Source organism: Gigantopelta aegis, chromosome 9 (genome assembly GCF_016097555.1).
Source record: "Gigantopelta aegis isolate Gae_Host chromosome 9, Gae_host_genome, whole genome shotgun sequence".
Lineage (NCBI taxonomy): Eukaryota > Metazoa > Mollusca > Gastropoda > Neomphalida > Peltospiridae > Gigantopelta > Gigantopelta aegis.
Window position 1 is genome coordinate 39,445,803 of NC_054707.1, and position 14,880 is coordinate 39,460,682.

Below are 14,880 nucleotides of genomic sequence, written 5' to 3' on the forward strand. Positions count from 1 at the left end.
TCCATCCTTCGCTGTGGTCAGGATAATTGTTAATGTTTGAGACAGAGGTTTGGTGGTGGAAGTTTAACAACACCACTAGAGCACATTGGCTATTGAATGTCAGACATTTTGTAATTTAACATATGGTCTAAACCTGCTACATTTTTCCATTAGTAGCAAGGGATCTTTTATATATGTGCACCACCCCACAGACAGGATAGCACATACCATGCACTGGCTGGAACAAGAAATAGCCCAACGAGCCCACCGACGGAGATCGATCCTAGACCGACTGTGCATCAAGTGAGTGCTTTACCACTGGGCTACATCCCGCCCACTTGGTGGTGGATTTACTAGACTCTGCAAAGTGTATTTTCTTGTATGGATTCCTATGGTATTTAGGAATCCAATACAGGAAAAGAATTGCCATGTCCTCAGCTTTTAACCTTCAAGAAAAAAAGGCAAGGAACATTACTATTCAGTTCTTCATGCCGTGGAATTGCATCTGAAGCTATTCACACATGGTCCTAGATCGCTCACCTTTATCTGCACCAAATATACTCCCTGCAAGACTGCACCGTATGTATATCTGACATAAAACATGTCTTAAAATTTAAATCACAGCTCTGAAATGGCATTTTATATAAAACATTGATTTACCTAAAATAGTTTTTATAATATCAATTTAAAATGTGTTTTACATTAGAACTTGTATGTTTTTGTAAAATGTGTTTTACCTAAAACAGCTTTATAAAGTTTGGCCTAATTTGCCAAAATTTACAATTTGCTGCTTGGGTATTATTTAACATACAAACATTGAATTTGAAATACTAAAGGTTCCTATATTACAGACATCACACTAAGGTTTGTTCTGTAATCTGTTGTTACCTTCCTAGTCGGGTTTCACAATGCACTGTATGGACTGACCGTATCACTATGGATTGTAACTAATGATTTACAATCTGTTATTGATCCGTGCACACAATAGTATTATTGTTATGCTCTTCACTGCTAAACTCTGCCCTTCAAGACATGCAAAGCAGCTTCCACCATTTCCTCCGAGGGGGATTACTTGATGGCTGCTTGGCAGTGGCTGGCATCAAATGTCAGGAAAAAGCATAACACTAAAAAAAGTAGTTAAACTTAGGATTTATTATGTCGAAAACATTTCAAAAGCTTATAGGTTCCAGTAGATTTGTGGAATTTTCTGTTCAGACTGATTCATCATGACAGTAAATCTGATGGATACGTTCAATTAATGCACTGATATCTCAGATAGCTGATAATTACTGAAATAATTTGTTTAAAGATTTTCCATTCATTCTGCATGTGTTTGTGTCACAGGGTGGGATGTAGCACAGTGGTAAAGCAGGGCGTCTAGATTATGGTAGCCCCACTCCCATGGCTAGTGATATTCAGTGTTGGGCTAGTAAATAATACTATTGCCATGCCCAACAGCTAGTGAATTGTTTTTGGTCAAATATTACAGTTAGTCTATTTTGTAAATATGAATATCCTTCCCACTCCTCAACCCCCCAATATTAGTGTTTTTAAACTCTATCTCCCTCTTTAGGTAACATATTTGATTATTACTAGTATTTAGTAAAATTGTATTAACTTTAAGTAAAGTAGGGCTAGTGAATTTTTAATCGTGCCTAGTAAATTTCTAAAATCACTGATCCCATAGCTAGTGGATTTTATAAAAATCTAGAAGCCCTCGGTCTGGGATAGATCCCTGTCAGTGGGGCCATTGGTGTATTTCTCGTTCTAGCCTGTGCCCCACAACGGGTATATCAAAGCCTGTGGTATGTTCTATCCTGTCTGTGAGATGGTGCATATAAAAGATCCCTGACTACTAATAGAAAAATATAGCAGATTTCCTCTCTGAGATTTCTGTCTACAACGTTATGTACTATGAAGCTGGAACATCCCTTAATTGGGCTGATGATATGAAAGTGTCCTTTTATCCATTGCTAATGAAGACATTGTATTTTTGGGGGGTGTCTAGCCATGTTGCCATCAGGGGTAATGAAAAGACAGATTCAGCTGCCAAGCCTGCTTTGGATTTGCCTCATGCCAGGGTTGATGTGCCCTATACTGATTTTATACATAGTATCAACCAATTTATCTTTTTGACTTGGCAAAATGAATGGAACTGTGTGATTGCAAATAATTCTTCATGCTGTCAAGCCAGTCCTGGGAGTGGCAGTCCTCCTACAGGCAGTGCAGGAAGGATGAAATAGTCTTGTGTCGTGCCCGCATCGGTCATACATACTTGACCCATTCATTTATCTTGAAGAAGGATCCTCCACCTCGGTGTGTGCACTGTCAGTGTACTCTGACGATGCACCCCATTTTGGTGAAGTGCAATTATTTGCAAAAAACTAAAACATATTTGTTTGGACACAGAAATGTGATGGAATCATTTCAATTCCATCCAGAACTTTTATTACAATTTCTTCATGATATTGAATTTCATTATAAATTTTAATATTATACTTATCTGTGATATTTGTATTTTTGCGCAGTTCTTTACACTGTGTTTTTATTTATTTGTTGCATTTTTATATTGATGTTGATCATCACATTTGACTCCCAATAGCCGTGCTGTGGTGTCGTTAAACGTCTATTCTGTTCTGTTCTGTTCTGTTCTGTTCTGTTCTGTTGATGATTAGTAAATCAATGTGCTCTTGTGGATTATTGAACAAAACAAACTTTAACCTTTTTAATTTAGACAAGGAAAATTTGTAGGAAGTCTTTAAAGATAATCCAGTCATTGTTTAGTCTGTGACTAACAAATGGTGACTGTAATAAATACTTTAGGAGGTCTCAGATTACAGTTATCTTCCCATTTGGTTGTCCAAAATCCGGAAATTTGTCCACGCAAGTAGTCTGCTGTTTGACTGTGATTATTTCATAGCAGACAGCTATGAAGTGGCAACTATTTGACTGAAGTGACAGGGGAGAGCATGTAGTTTGTAAACGTGTAACTTTTTGACATTGAAGACTTGTTTGTGGTAATTCTGGCCCATACAAAAGTAGTGCTTTTTGTTTAAAATGGGTGTACTCTGGCCAGGTTTAGTGGGTGTGTTTGTTTAAACCAATAACCTGGGAGAAAGAGCTGGACAACAGGGGTTGTCCTTTTCAGGGTATGTGTCCCCCAGGCAGGTAAAGGTTCATACAAAAATCCACGGGCCTGCTGATATTAATAAAAATGTTATAGCCACTAAGCCTATATAGCGAAATTATTTGTGGTCTGTGGCCAGGAATGAAAGGAACTGAGTAGATCTGCCCTGAATGAATTTGGGCATGAAAAAACTGTTTGGAGTTTGGAAAAACTGTTACTTCCACCACTAATGTAGGTTAACAATTCTGATTAGCATAATGGGTGGCCATTACTGTCAAATATTTCCTTTAAAATGTTTATAAATGAAACCTTGTCAGTTGAATACCATCATCCTTTTGTGCTCTGGATGTTATTTCTGGTTTTACCTTACACATTGGTCACAAAAATTATACATCCCAGTTCATTAAACGTTAGTGCAAGTCATCATTGCATCATATTGGTAGATATTCAGATTTATGAATGTTTATACACATTGAAATTAATGAATTTTAACTTTTAATTTTATATTTGGTTTTAATTAAAAGTGTATATACAGTCAAATCTGCTTAATTGCATAGCCCCGGTGCGTGTCAAATGTATGCTAATAACCGGTATAACCGATTATCCGATAGTGATAAACTTTTCAAATGCCTTGTGGACAGTCTATCTTACTCTTAACTGCAGAACAGTGTGTGAATGCCGATACATGTATGCGTTTCATTTGTTTATACATGTATTTTAAAATAATAATAAATAAAATCACAGTATAAACGTTGTAAGATTATGCAATAAAGTGGATTTGACTGTATATGGAACTAGTTTGGTTTTGTAATTAATTTAAGAATTGACCACAATTATTTTTTGGTTCATGCAAGTATGAAATGAAAAAACTATTTGCATACTGTATGATCCCAAGTAGAGGGTCATACAAAAGTGTGCACATTGTTTTTTTGGTTCATACTTGCATGAACCAAAAAATAATTGCGGTCAAATCTTATAATTAAATTTATATGCATACTTTAACAATACATAACTGAATTTATTTTTTAGCTTTAAATATGCCTGTAGTATTGTTTGTGTAAACTTCATTGATACTTATGTTGCATAAGAATGCGAACGTTCATTCACTATTATTTGAATCAGGTGATTTTTTGGTAAATGACGTCATTTCCTCTAGCTGCTGTGCATTTTTATGGATCATTTAGTTAGGCCTATATTGGAAGGAATTGTTCTATTCATGTTTAGTTTATATTTTATAAAAGTGAATGAAGGGAACGTGTCTAACATTTATGCTGTCGATGGAACCGTTTAATTTTCGCCAACAGCTGCTGAACATCTCTTACAGGCGTGAAGTTTCCTACATGATTTCTTTGGCCAACGACAGAGTCTCATGTCATGATTAGCGAAGAGGGTTGTTTTTTTTTTTTGTTTTTTTTTATTCAATGCATATAGATCCATACATGTATGTCTACTCTGCTATAGCATTTTCCATTAATTTATCGTATACATTTTTTGTAGTTTCACGTGTGTTTTCTTCAAAATATCTAAATATGATTGCCAGAATAATCCGGCTTGTTTCACTAATTTTTGGGGGTTCATCGAGATATGAACGAAAAAAAAAAAAGCACCTCTGGACCAATCAGATTGCCGTAAAGTGTATAGACGCAAAGAAAATTTAATTATTTTTTAATGAAACAAATTTAAATTTCATAGAATTCCTGCTTATTTAATTATGGCACCGGCATGCTGTCCTGAACATCTTCAGCGATCCCAAGGCTATGTCTGTTGACACTTCAGCTATTTCTAAACTATCTGCCCACACCTCGGCTATCTCTGGGCTCCCTTTCCACAATGGAGATTAATTAATACTAGTAGTCAGAGGTTACTGTACTGAGAGAGAAGTTGGTGTATTATACATGTAGTAGTGGCCGTACAACTCTTTCTTACACACACATTAGCGAGAATATCATTCATTATTTATGATAACACACACCAATAACACACAGATGTTTGTTATTGATTTTAAACACATATGACTGGTTGCTCCTAGGTCACTTCAACCATATCATCAAATGAAAACAAAATTGATCAAAATAGATAGCAGCTCTGTGAAGTGTAATTTAACCTGAAACTGATTCCTCTGTGACACTAAAAGTTAAATTTTGTTTTGTTTAACAACACCACTAGAGCACATTGATTTTTTTAATCATCGGCTATTGGATGTCAAACATTTGATAATTTTGACATATAGTCTTAGAGAGGAAACCTGCTATATTAGTATCAAGGGATCTTTTATATACACCATTCCATAGACAGGATAGCACATACCACAGCCTTTGATATACCAATCATGGTGCACTGGCTGGAACGAGAAATAGCCCAACGGGCCCACTGATGGGGATTGATCCTAGATTGATCCTGCATGAAGTGAGCACTTCACCACTGGGCTACATCCCGCCCTTCTCTTTAACTACAAGTCGTAAATGTATTTTAGTTGGAAAACATGTTTAAATTTATTTTAAACTTGGGGAGTTTTTTTGGTGGATATGTAAGAAATAGAATACTGCATTCGTGTCTGTTTGATACCATTTATTTTACAACCTGTTTAAAAATGTATCCAACTTGCTTCCAACTCTTTAAATACATTTTGAAAAACAACTCGTACGGTAAATTTTATCTGATACTTTTATACATGTAGTTAAATGTAATTGGTAATAAAAAAAAACACCTGTCAGTCTCAGGCTGCATTATGTTTGTTTATTATGTGGTTACAGGGAAAAACACCCATTTGGCATCATTACATGTGTTTGTTAAACTTAAAATGAAAGCTATTTTAGATTACCTCAATGTCTTATTAATAGAAATAGACTGCAGTGAAGTTGAAAAGTGAGCTTTGCCAAAAAGGTGCAACCATGAAGAGTGAAAAAGAAGATTTTGTATAATAATTGCTGGAACATTTTTCCTTTTTTACAGAAATATTACTTGGTAATACATTGGTACATGTATAACATTAAAAAAAAACCCCAGTAACTGTTATTGTCAATAACAAGTTCAAAGGCAGATGTACACATATATCTAGATCATAATTATGTTACTTTGCAGTCTATGCACAATAAAATCTGGTTGTTCTACGAGTCTCTGAATAGAAAAATATTTCTTAGTCATGTTGCCCAAACTAAAATTCTTCTTTTTTTTTTACAAGAAATAATAGAAATGGAAGGAAGTGGTTTATTTACCGATGCATTCAACACATTTTATTTACGGTTGTAGTGCAGACCTGAGATGCTTGGATCAAAGGATCAAACTGTCTCAGTGGACCCATTCTCTGATTGGCTTTTCTCATTCCAACCAGAGTTCCATGACTGGTATATCAAAGGTTGTGGTATGTGCCATCCTGTCTCTGGAAAAGTATATAAGAGATCTCTTGCTGCAAATGGAAATTTTTTGCAGGTTTCCTCGTCTAAGACAACATGTCAGAATTATCAAATGTTTGATATACAGTAGCTGATGATAAAGAAATAAATATATTCTAGCTGTGTCATCTAAATAAAACTTTTATATTCTGAATGTGTTTTTGTTTTTTTAAACTGATGTTTGTGCATACCCGGTAGGTCACTTTGCTCAATAATTTGACAATCACGTGTCGAACGTCCATAACTATTGTGCCAATATGAAATCATGGTTCTTATATAGGCTGAGAAAGTTGCACATTGAATATTCAATGGCTTTTAGATTGGGATTCTGGTATTAAACAGTATCACTCACTGCAGGAAACTGTTTTTTAAAGTGTTTCAGCATGGTATCCTGTATATGATATCTTTTGAGGGTCATCTATTGATTTCTTTGAGTTGAGAAAACAACAAGAAAGTTAATCTAAGTGTTACCTACATTTGTATCTGGCACAGCACAGACGGACTGACTGCAAACAAAATTGACAATGACACATCTTTATTTAGCTTGTCTCGGTTTCATTAAAGAAGGAAATGGTTGATCTTTTGCCATGAGTGCACTACACTTATAATCTAAGTGATCGACAGCTGGGCCAAGCTCATTAAAAACGCAACATGAAGTGGTCATATTTGACAGAACTGGTATAGAAGTGAATTTTCTGTGGCTGAAATTGAATTTTTTTTTCAATAGACAATGTGTCTGATATGAAAGTCCACTGAACTGTATTTTCTAAAAAAAAAAAATTGTACATGTAATTTTACCAATGTTGTCATTTAAAAATTGCCACTTTAGGCATGACAGTAGTTTAACAATTTCATCATTTCCAGTGGTGCAACTACTGCAGATTCCCACTGGAATCGGCAATTCTATGGAGATTGTCATACACTTTTTAATTCAATTTGGGTGGACTATATTACATTTTTTTCCATGTCATATTTTTTTGCCATAGATATTTTTTTCAATTGCAGGGAGGGTGGGACGTAGCCCAGTGTTAAAGTGCTCACCTGATGCCCGGTCAGGCTAGGATCGATCCCCATCAGTGTCCCATTGGATTATTTCTCGTTCCAACCAGTGCACTATGATTGGTATATCAAAGGCCATGGTATGTGCTATCCTGTCTGTGGGATGGTGCATATAAAAGATTCCTTGCTACTAATAGAAAAATGTAGCGAGTTTCTTCTCTAAGACTATATGTCAAAATTACCAAATGTTTGACATCCAATAGCTGATGATTAATAAATCAGTGTGCTCCAGTATATACCGTTCAGTATTGGTATCATGTCAATACCGATTTACCATATCGAGCAAATTTCAAAATACCAACATTTTGGTATTGAAAAATGTTATCCGCCATTTAACAAAGAACTAACAACGTATTTGACGAATGCAAAATAGATGAAAGAAAGAGAGAGATGAGGGCCTTGTGTATGGAATGTAATTTTATTTAGATGAAATCAGCAGGTAAGACTTAACTCTGACATGCATTTAAAGCAGAGTATGTTGAAAATACCGCTCAATATCGTATACCTAATACCATACCAAGACCAAGGTAAATCGCCCCCAAAATACTGATACCGAACCTGAAATTTCAATACCGCCCAGCTCTATTCATTGGTGTGATTAAACAAAATAAAACTTGAATAAAATGATTACAGGGGTTAAAGTTGTTCACATCCATCTCTGCTGCTAGCAGGTTAGGGCTGCATGCTCTCCCTCTCTGTGTAGATGGGCTTGTTTCAAGGAAAGAAATAAAGAAATGTTTTATTTAATGACGCACTCAACACATTTTATTTACAGTTATATGGCCTCTGACATATGGTTAAGGACTACACAGATATTGTGAGAGGAAACTCGCTGTCGCCACTTCATGGGCTACTCTTTTTGATTAGCAGCAGAGGGGTCTTTTATATGCACCATCCCACAGAGAGGGTAGTATATACCATGGCCTTTGATATACCAGTCGTGGTACACTGGCTGGAATGAGAAATAGCCCAATAGGCCCACCGACGGGGATCGATCCGACTGAGCGCGCATCAAGCAAGGGCTTTACCACTGGGCTACGACCCGCCCCTCATTTCAAGGGTCAAACTGAATGTTGATGGCACAGCACTTACCGGTAGCTTTAGGATTTTTCTTTCACCTGTAATTGGTAAAACAAATTGGATACAATTAATGAATCATCAAGCAACTGATAAAAATCAATTAACATCAATTTATTCTGTAACATTAAAAATAATAACAGCACAAATGCTGTATTTTCAATTTCCATATGGGGTTTTTTAGTCCAAAAACTAAAATAAATGTGTGCTAAAATGTACTTATTAATATATTATCAAAGAAAATTATACACCCATTGAATGGCGAATTAATATACAATTAAGATTTTTTGTGTGCATAACATCCTTTTTTACTTGGGCAGAGCAATATATACATATGTGTGTGTTTGTGTGTGTATATATATATATATATATATCACAAATTTAATTTATATGACAATGAGTGTATATAACAGCCAACCCCAATGACGTTGGCATCTTCCTATGCCGATGTTATTTATTTATGTTATTGGATGTCTAAAAATGTAGTACGGAAAATGAGTCTGGACCCAGATTGCATTAGGCCTATATAATGCAATGAAAGTGGGAATTGGAATGATTTGATGCACTTGTAGCTGTGTAATATCCCTCAAAGACCAGGCGCATATGCAGGGGAGGGTTTCGGGGGTCCAAACTAGGGTATACATACCATGGCCTTCAATATACCAGACCAGAGGCACGAGGGAAAAGCATGAATTCACTGAGAGCAATAGATCCAAATGAAAAAAAGTTTTATTTAACGACGCACTCAACACATTTTATTTACGGTTATATGGCATCAGACATATGGTTATGGACCACACATATATTGAGAGAGGAAACCCACTGTCACCACTTCATGGGCTACTCTTATCGATTAGCATGATCTTTGATATACCAGTCATGGTGCACTGGCTGGAGCGAGAAATAGCCCAATGGGCTCACAGACAGTGATCGATCCCATATCGACCGTGCATCAAGCGAGTGCCTTACCACTGGGCTACATCCCACCCCCTAGATCCAACTGTTACTTAATATTAGGTTGCATCAAAAAGGGAACTGATGAATTGGCATGTTACTTCGTAATAAATATGGGTGGGACGTAGCCCAGTGGTAAAGGATTCACTTGATATGTAGTCAGTCAGAGATCGATCCCCGCCAGTGGGCCCATTGGGCTAGTTCTTGTTCCAACCAGAGCACCACAACTGGAATCTCAAAGGCCATGGTTTGTGCTATCCTGTTTGTGGTATGATGCATGCATGCATGCAAAAGATCCCTTGCTACTGATGGAAAAAATGTAGTGGGTTTCCTAGCTCTCAAAGACAAAATTTCAAAATTATCAAATGTTTTACATCCAATAGCTGATGATTAATAAATCAATGTGTTTTAGTGGTGTCATTAGACAAAACTTATTTAACTTTAACTTTTAACTGTAATAAATAAAGTTAAAGTTCATATAAAAAACATATTATTAAGTTATAAACCCATCCAGACTCACATAACATGTTTAAAAAATGTCAGTGTAAATAAAAATATTTCTTTAGAAATTACCATTAAATTACATATTTTTGATACAGGCAACTGATGGAAAAGTGCAGTTTTGTCTTTGCATTATCAATTACTAACAACAATGCAGGTGAAACTGTATACCTTAGATGCTCCAATATTTTGTCTTTACCATTGTATCAAAATGAGCTTAATAATTAAGTTGATGGTAATTTAAGAAACAATTTTTTATTTATGCACAATTTTTTTGTAATTGTTTTATGAGAGTTGGTATATTTAAAATTTATAATATGTTTTATTATACAAGTTTTATTATACGACTTTTAGCAATATTTAAAATATAGTTATATCCCATTTCATCAGTTCCCTTTTGATGCAAAACATACCGTACTACAGTGCCATAAAATATTCAGCTCACCTTTACACATCAGGCATAGCGTGACATATACAGAAACAATATGAAATTGTTCTGCTCTCAGCTGTTGCAATAATTCTCAGATTAATTTGGACTTTGCTTGTTGTGTGTGATGCTGGTGGTTAATATCAGCTGTGTATTTACAGTTTCTTCTTTATACAGGTGGCTGGAGACATTACACAGTTCACTCTGTCACAGCGGTGCCATACAGATAGAGAGATATACCACTGTTTGGAATTACCAAGATCAGTTTTCCCGTTACTGGAAGTACTGTTTGGAGGTACACATTCTTTCTTTTGAAACATAACTGTTTAAGAACTACTGTTTAGAACTAAATAAAATGTTTTAAACTTTGACTACTACAAATATCAAATTCTTTTAAAACCTAATTGTTTAAGAACTATTGTTTGTAACTTCTTCTTTTTTAAAAACTTGGAACTACTACAAACATCAAACACTGTTTTTTGAACTACCAAAGTGCATTTTTGAATTCATACAAGTAGCACTAATAGGAGCAGTCAAAAGCAATTTAGAGCTGTCAAACATGTTGTTTTGAACTGCCATGGTTTTGTACTATAAAAAGTGCTATTAGGAGGGTTTCTTAAATTGTTTTTTAAAACTGTTTTCAAGCAACAAAAAGAACTGAAGCTACCAAAAGTACAAGAGATTCCAAAAGTACGGCTATTAAAAACTCTTGTTTGGAAATCTACCATCAGTGCAGAGTTTTCTGTGAATCTAAGTGTCGGGGTACCTGCTCGCTCTGCATGGAGTCATCTGAGGGTACACACGAGCCATCTAAAGGTGTAACCAAGTCTTCTGAAGATATAATAGACAAGTCATATCATGATGTAACCAAGCCATCTGAAGGTGTAACCAAGTCATCTGAAGGTGTAACCAAGTCATCTGAAGGTGTAACCAAGCCATCTGAAGGTGTAACCAAGTCAACTGAAGGTGTAACCAAATCATCTGAAAGTGTAACCAAGTCATCTGAAGGTGTAACCAAGTCATCTGAAGGTGTAACCAAGCCATCTGAAGGTGTAACCAAGTTATCTGAAGGTGTAACTAAGTCATCTGAAGGTGTAACCAAGTTATCTGAAGGTGTAACCAAGTCATCTGAAGGTGTAACCAAGTTATCTGAAGGTGTAACCAAGCCATCTGAAGGTGTAACCAAGTCATCTGAAGGTGTAACCAAGTCATTTGAAGATGTGAAATTAACTGACTCAGATCAAGATGTAATGGAATCACCTCAAGGTGTGAGCGAGTCATGTCAAGGTGTATCAAAGTTGTGTAAAGGTGTGACCGAGTCACTTCTCGGTGTGAGCGAGTCACTTCTGGGTGTGAGCGAGTCACTTCTGAGTGTAACCGAGACAACAGTCCGACGACACAGTCAAGACATAGACCTGTTAGAGCCAGGATATTCACCTCTGAGGTAAGGGACACGCCTTTCTTTTTCAAACACTGTCAATCTGGGCTCTGTTTTGTGAAGCGATCTTATATAGTGCTAAGATCACCTTTTATGCATAAGGTAGCTATGCACTTAAGATGATCTTAGCACTAAGATTACCTTAAATGTATACGGTAGCTATGCACTTCAGGTAATCTTAATGCTAAGATTACCTTAAATGCATAAGGTAGCTATACACTTAAGGTGATCTTAGCACTAAGATTACCTTAAATGTATAAGGTAGCTATGCACTTAAGATGATCTTAGCACTAAGATTACCGTAAATGTATAGGGTAGCTATGCACTTAAGGTGATCTTAACGCTAAGATCACCTTAAATGCATAAGGTAGCTATGCACTTAAGATGATCTTAGCACTAAGATTACCTTAAATGTATAAGGTAGCTATGCACTTAAGGTGATCTTAGAGCTAAGATTACCTTAAATGCATAAGGTAGCTATGCACTTAAGATGATCTTAGAGCTAAGATCACCTTAAATGCATAATGGGGCACAGGACATATTAGTGGAATTAAAATGCATGTACTAAATAGAGAATACTACATGAATGGTTGTTAGATATACCATTTATCTTACAAGATGTTTTAAAATGTATCTAATGAACGAAAGCCATAATGATTGTATATGGCTTAAAGCTTTTAATGGTGGATGATCTAACTGGCAGGAATGACAATTTTCAGTGGATCCATGCATATACTTTACTTTTCTGCTGTTTTTCTGAGATGACATTGTCACCCCTGTACAGAATTCCACAGTACAAAGTATGTCCTCTTTAATACTGCCTTAAATGGCTTCTTGCTAATGTGATTTGTATATTTCCTCTTTTTTTTTCTGTGATTTATTTTAAACTAGGAAACTTGATTATATTGGAAATAACATGATTTTTTTATGTTGTATATTTGCACAGGTCATTATAATGTACCACCAGATTACAATCATCAGCCACAGTGTACGACTAAAATCTATTTTGCAGAAAAACATATACATATAGCCTTCTACATTGATTTTTCCATTAGGCCAACCATTAAAAACATTTTTGAAAATAACCCAATTGATTCATTTGTTTTTGTTTTCCTAGCCTCCATTTCTTTTTTTATTTTATTTTAAATGTGATATAACTCTAGCCCCACCCAACTTCTACCCCAAGGTCTGCAAAACTGACTTCATCAAAATTATACTTCTTGAATAGAGGCAGCTTTTGGATAGGGTGTTTGTGTATGTTGATGTGTACCAAGATTGTTAATGATGTGTTCATGTTGAAATGTTACCCACAGGTACTGCCAGCCATGGTATTCTCCTCTAGCCACAACTATTTAATAAAAACAAACAAACAAAACAAACACTCAAAAACACAAGCAAGCAAAAACAGAAACAAAAACAAGAACAAAAAACAATACCCAACAACTCCAGAAATAAAAATATACATTGTAGGAAAAGCAGGTAAATGTTTCTTAAAATTAAATAAAAGATTAGGGATTTATTTGTAAATATTTTTCATTTCATTTGCCACATTCATTACTATAATAACTGAAATGTATAGAAGTGAAAGAAATTAATTAAAATATTTCATATCTTTTGTGCAGTCTTCTGTTCTCTGCTGTTCATTGAAAAGGAGTTTATAAACCTATTATGGAAGTCAAAGTCTACTATATATACATGTGCTTGTTTTATTAAAGCTATTTCACCATTGTGACGTACATGAATGCCACCAAAACATAAACACCAATAGCTAACACATTTCACTAGTTACATATTCATATGGACACACGATATTATTTTACAATAAAATGTTTGTAATAGATTGATTATCTTGGTCATTTTAGCAATATAAAATACCAATTGCAAGCTGGAAATTGAATTAAGAGATCTATACCATATTTGTTTGAAGTCTGTTGTGAGATGAGCTAATTTTGTTCAAATCTAATTTATTTGATGCCACTGTTTGATCTCATGTGCTAGATCAATTGAATTTTTTAAATATTATTGTTTGGGTTGATTGGTTTATATATATACAGTGAAACGCCTCAAAAGTGAACCGCAGTAAACTGGAATTCCCTTAAAACTGGACATTTATCACAGTTTTTTTTTTTAATTAGTACAGAATAGAACCTCTGTAAAGCCCCAGTCACACATAGCTAAAGACCATTTTACAACCACTTGCAACCAAAAACCCCACAAATATTGGCAACCTTCTTGCGACCAAAAGCAAAAAACTTGAAAAAAATGGAAGGAAAATGGTAGGCAATTGATTGCCGATCAGTTGGGGATCAGTCGGCAATCGGTCATACGACCAGTTGCCGATTTTTGTAAGACCAGGGAAGATTGTTTGGGGACTGGTTGGGGACTGATTTGTGACTGGTTGGGGACTGGTTTGCAACTGGTAGGCGAGTGATCAGTGTTCAATTGCAGTTCAATTGTTGATCAGTTGCCGATCGATCACCAACCTTTTTGAGATTAAATCAAAAGGGTATATATATATATATATATATATATATATGGAGGTGCTCCGGGTTCAGTATTCATGTTCATCTAGTGGCTGAAGAGTCAACATCAGTATTACCTCATTATTCTCACTATCATCCTGGCTCTGGTTCCTCACAGACAGTTGCAGTTGATGGGACTGATGTTGCAACAACAACAAGGTGCTGCTCTGGCTCTTCCCGTGTACCAGAGAAGAAGAAGAAGGCGATTGGTTGCTGGTGTTTGTTACAGTGTGCCATGGTCGCCGACCAGGCAATCAGTCGCTGATCAGTCGGCGATGAGTCTTCCAATCCATGGTCCCCCAACTGATCGCTGACACCATATAACCGTAAATAAAATGTGTTGAGTGCATCGGTAAATAAAACTTTTCCTTCCTTCATTCACATGAAAAGCAGAAATAGTTCAT

The 14,880-nt window shown here is 35.7% G+C and overlaps 1 protein-coding gene across 2 annotated transcripts in view; it reads left to right on the top strand.

The window, feature by feature from the left end:
- The window catches only part of LOC121380660, a 520,238-nt gene that overhangs the window by 129,573 nt on the left and 375,785 nt on the right, over positions 1-14,880 (top strand). For both annotated transcript variants that reach the window (XM_041509591.1, XM_041509592.1), the window contains exon 3: positions 10,694-11,960. In XM_041509591.1, the coding sequence (XP_041365525.1) occupies positions 11,296-11,960 (665 nt within the window). In that variant the 5' untranslated portion in view covers positions 10,694-11,295. The remainder of the gene's footprint in view (positions 1-10,693; positions 11,961-14,880) is intronic.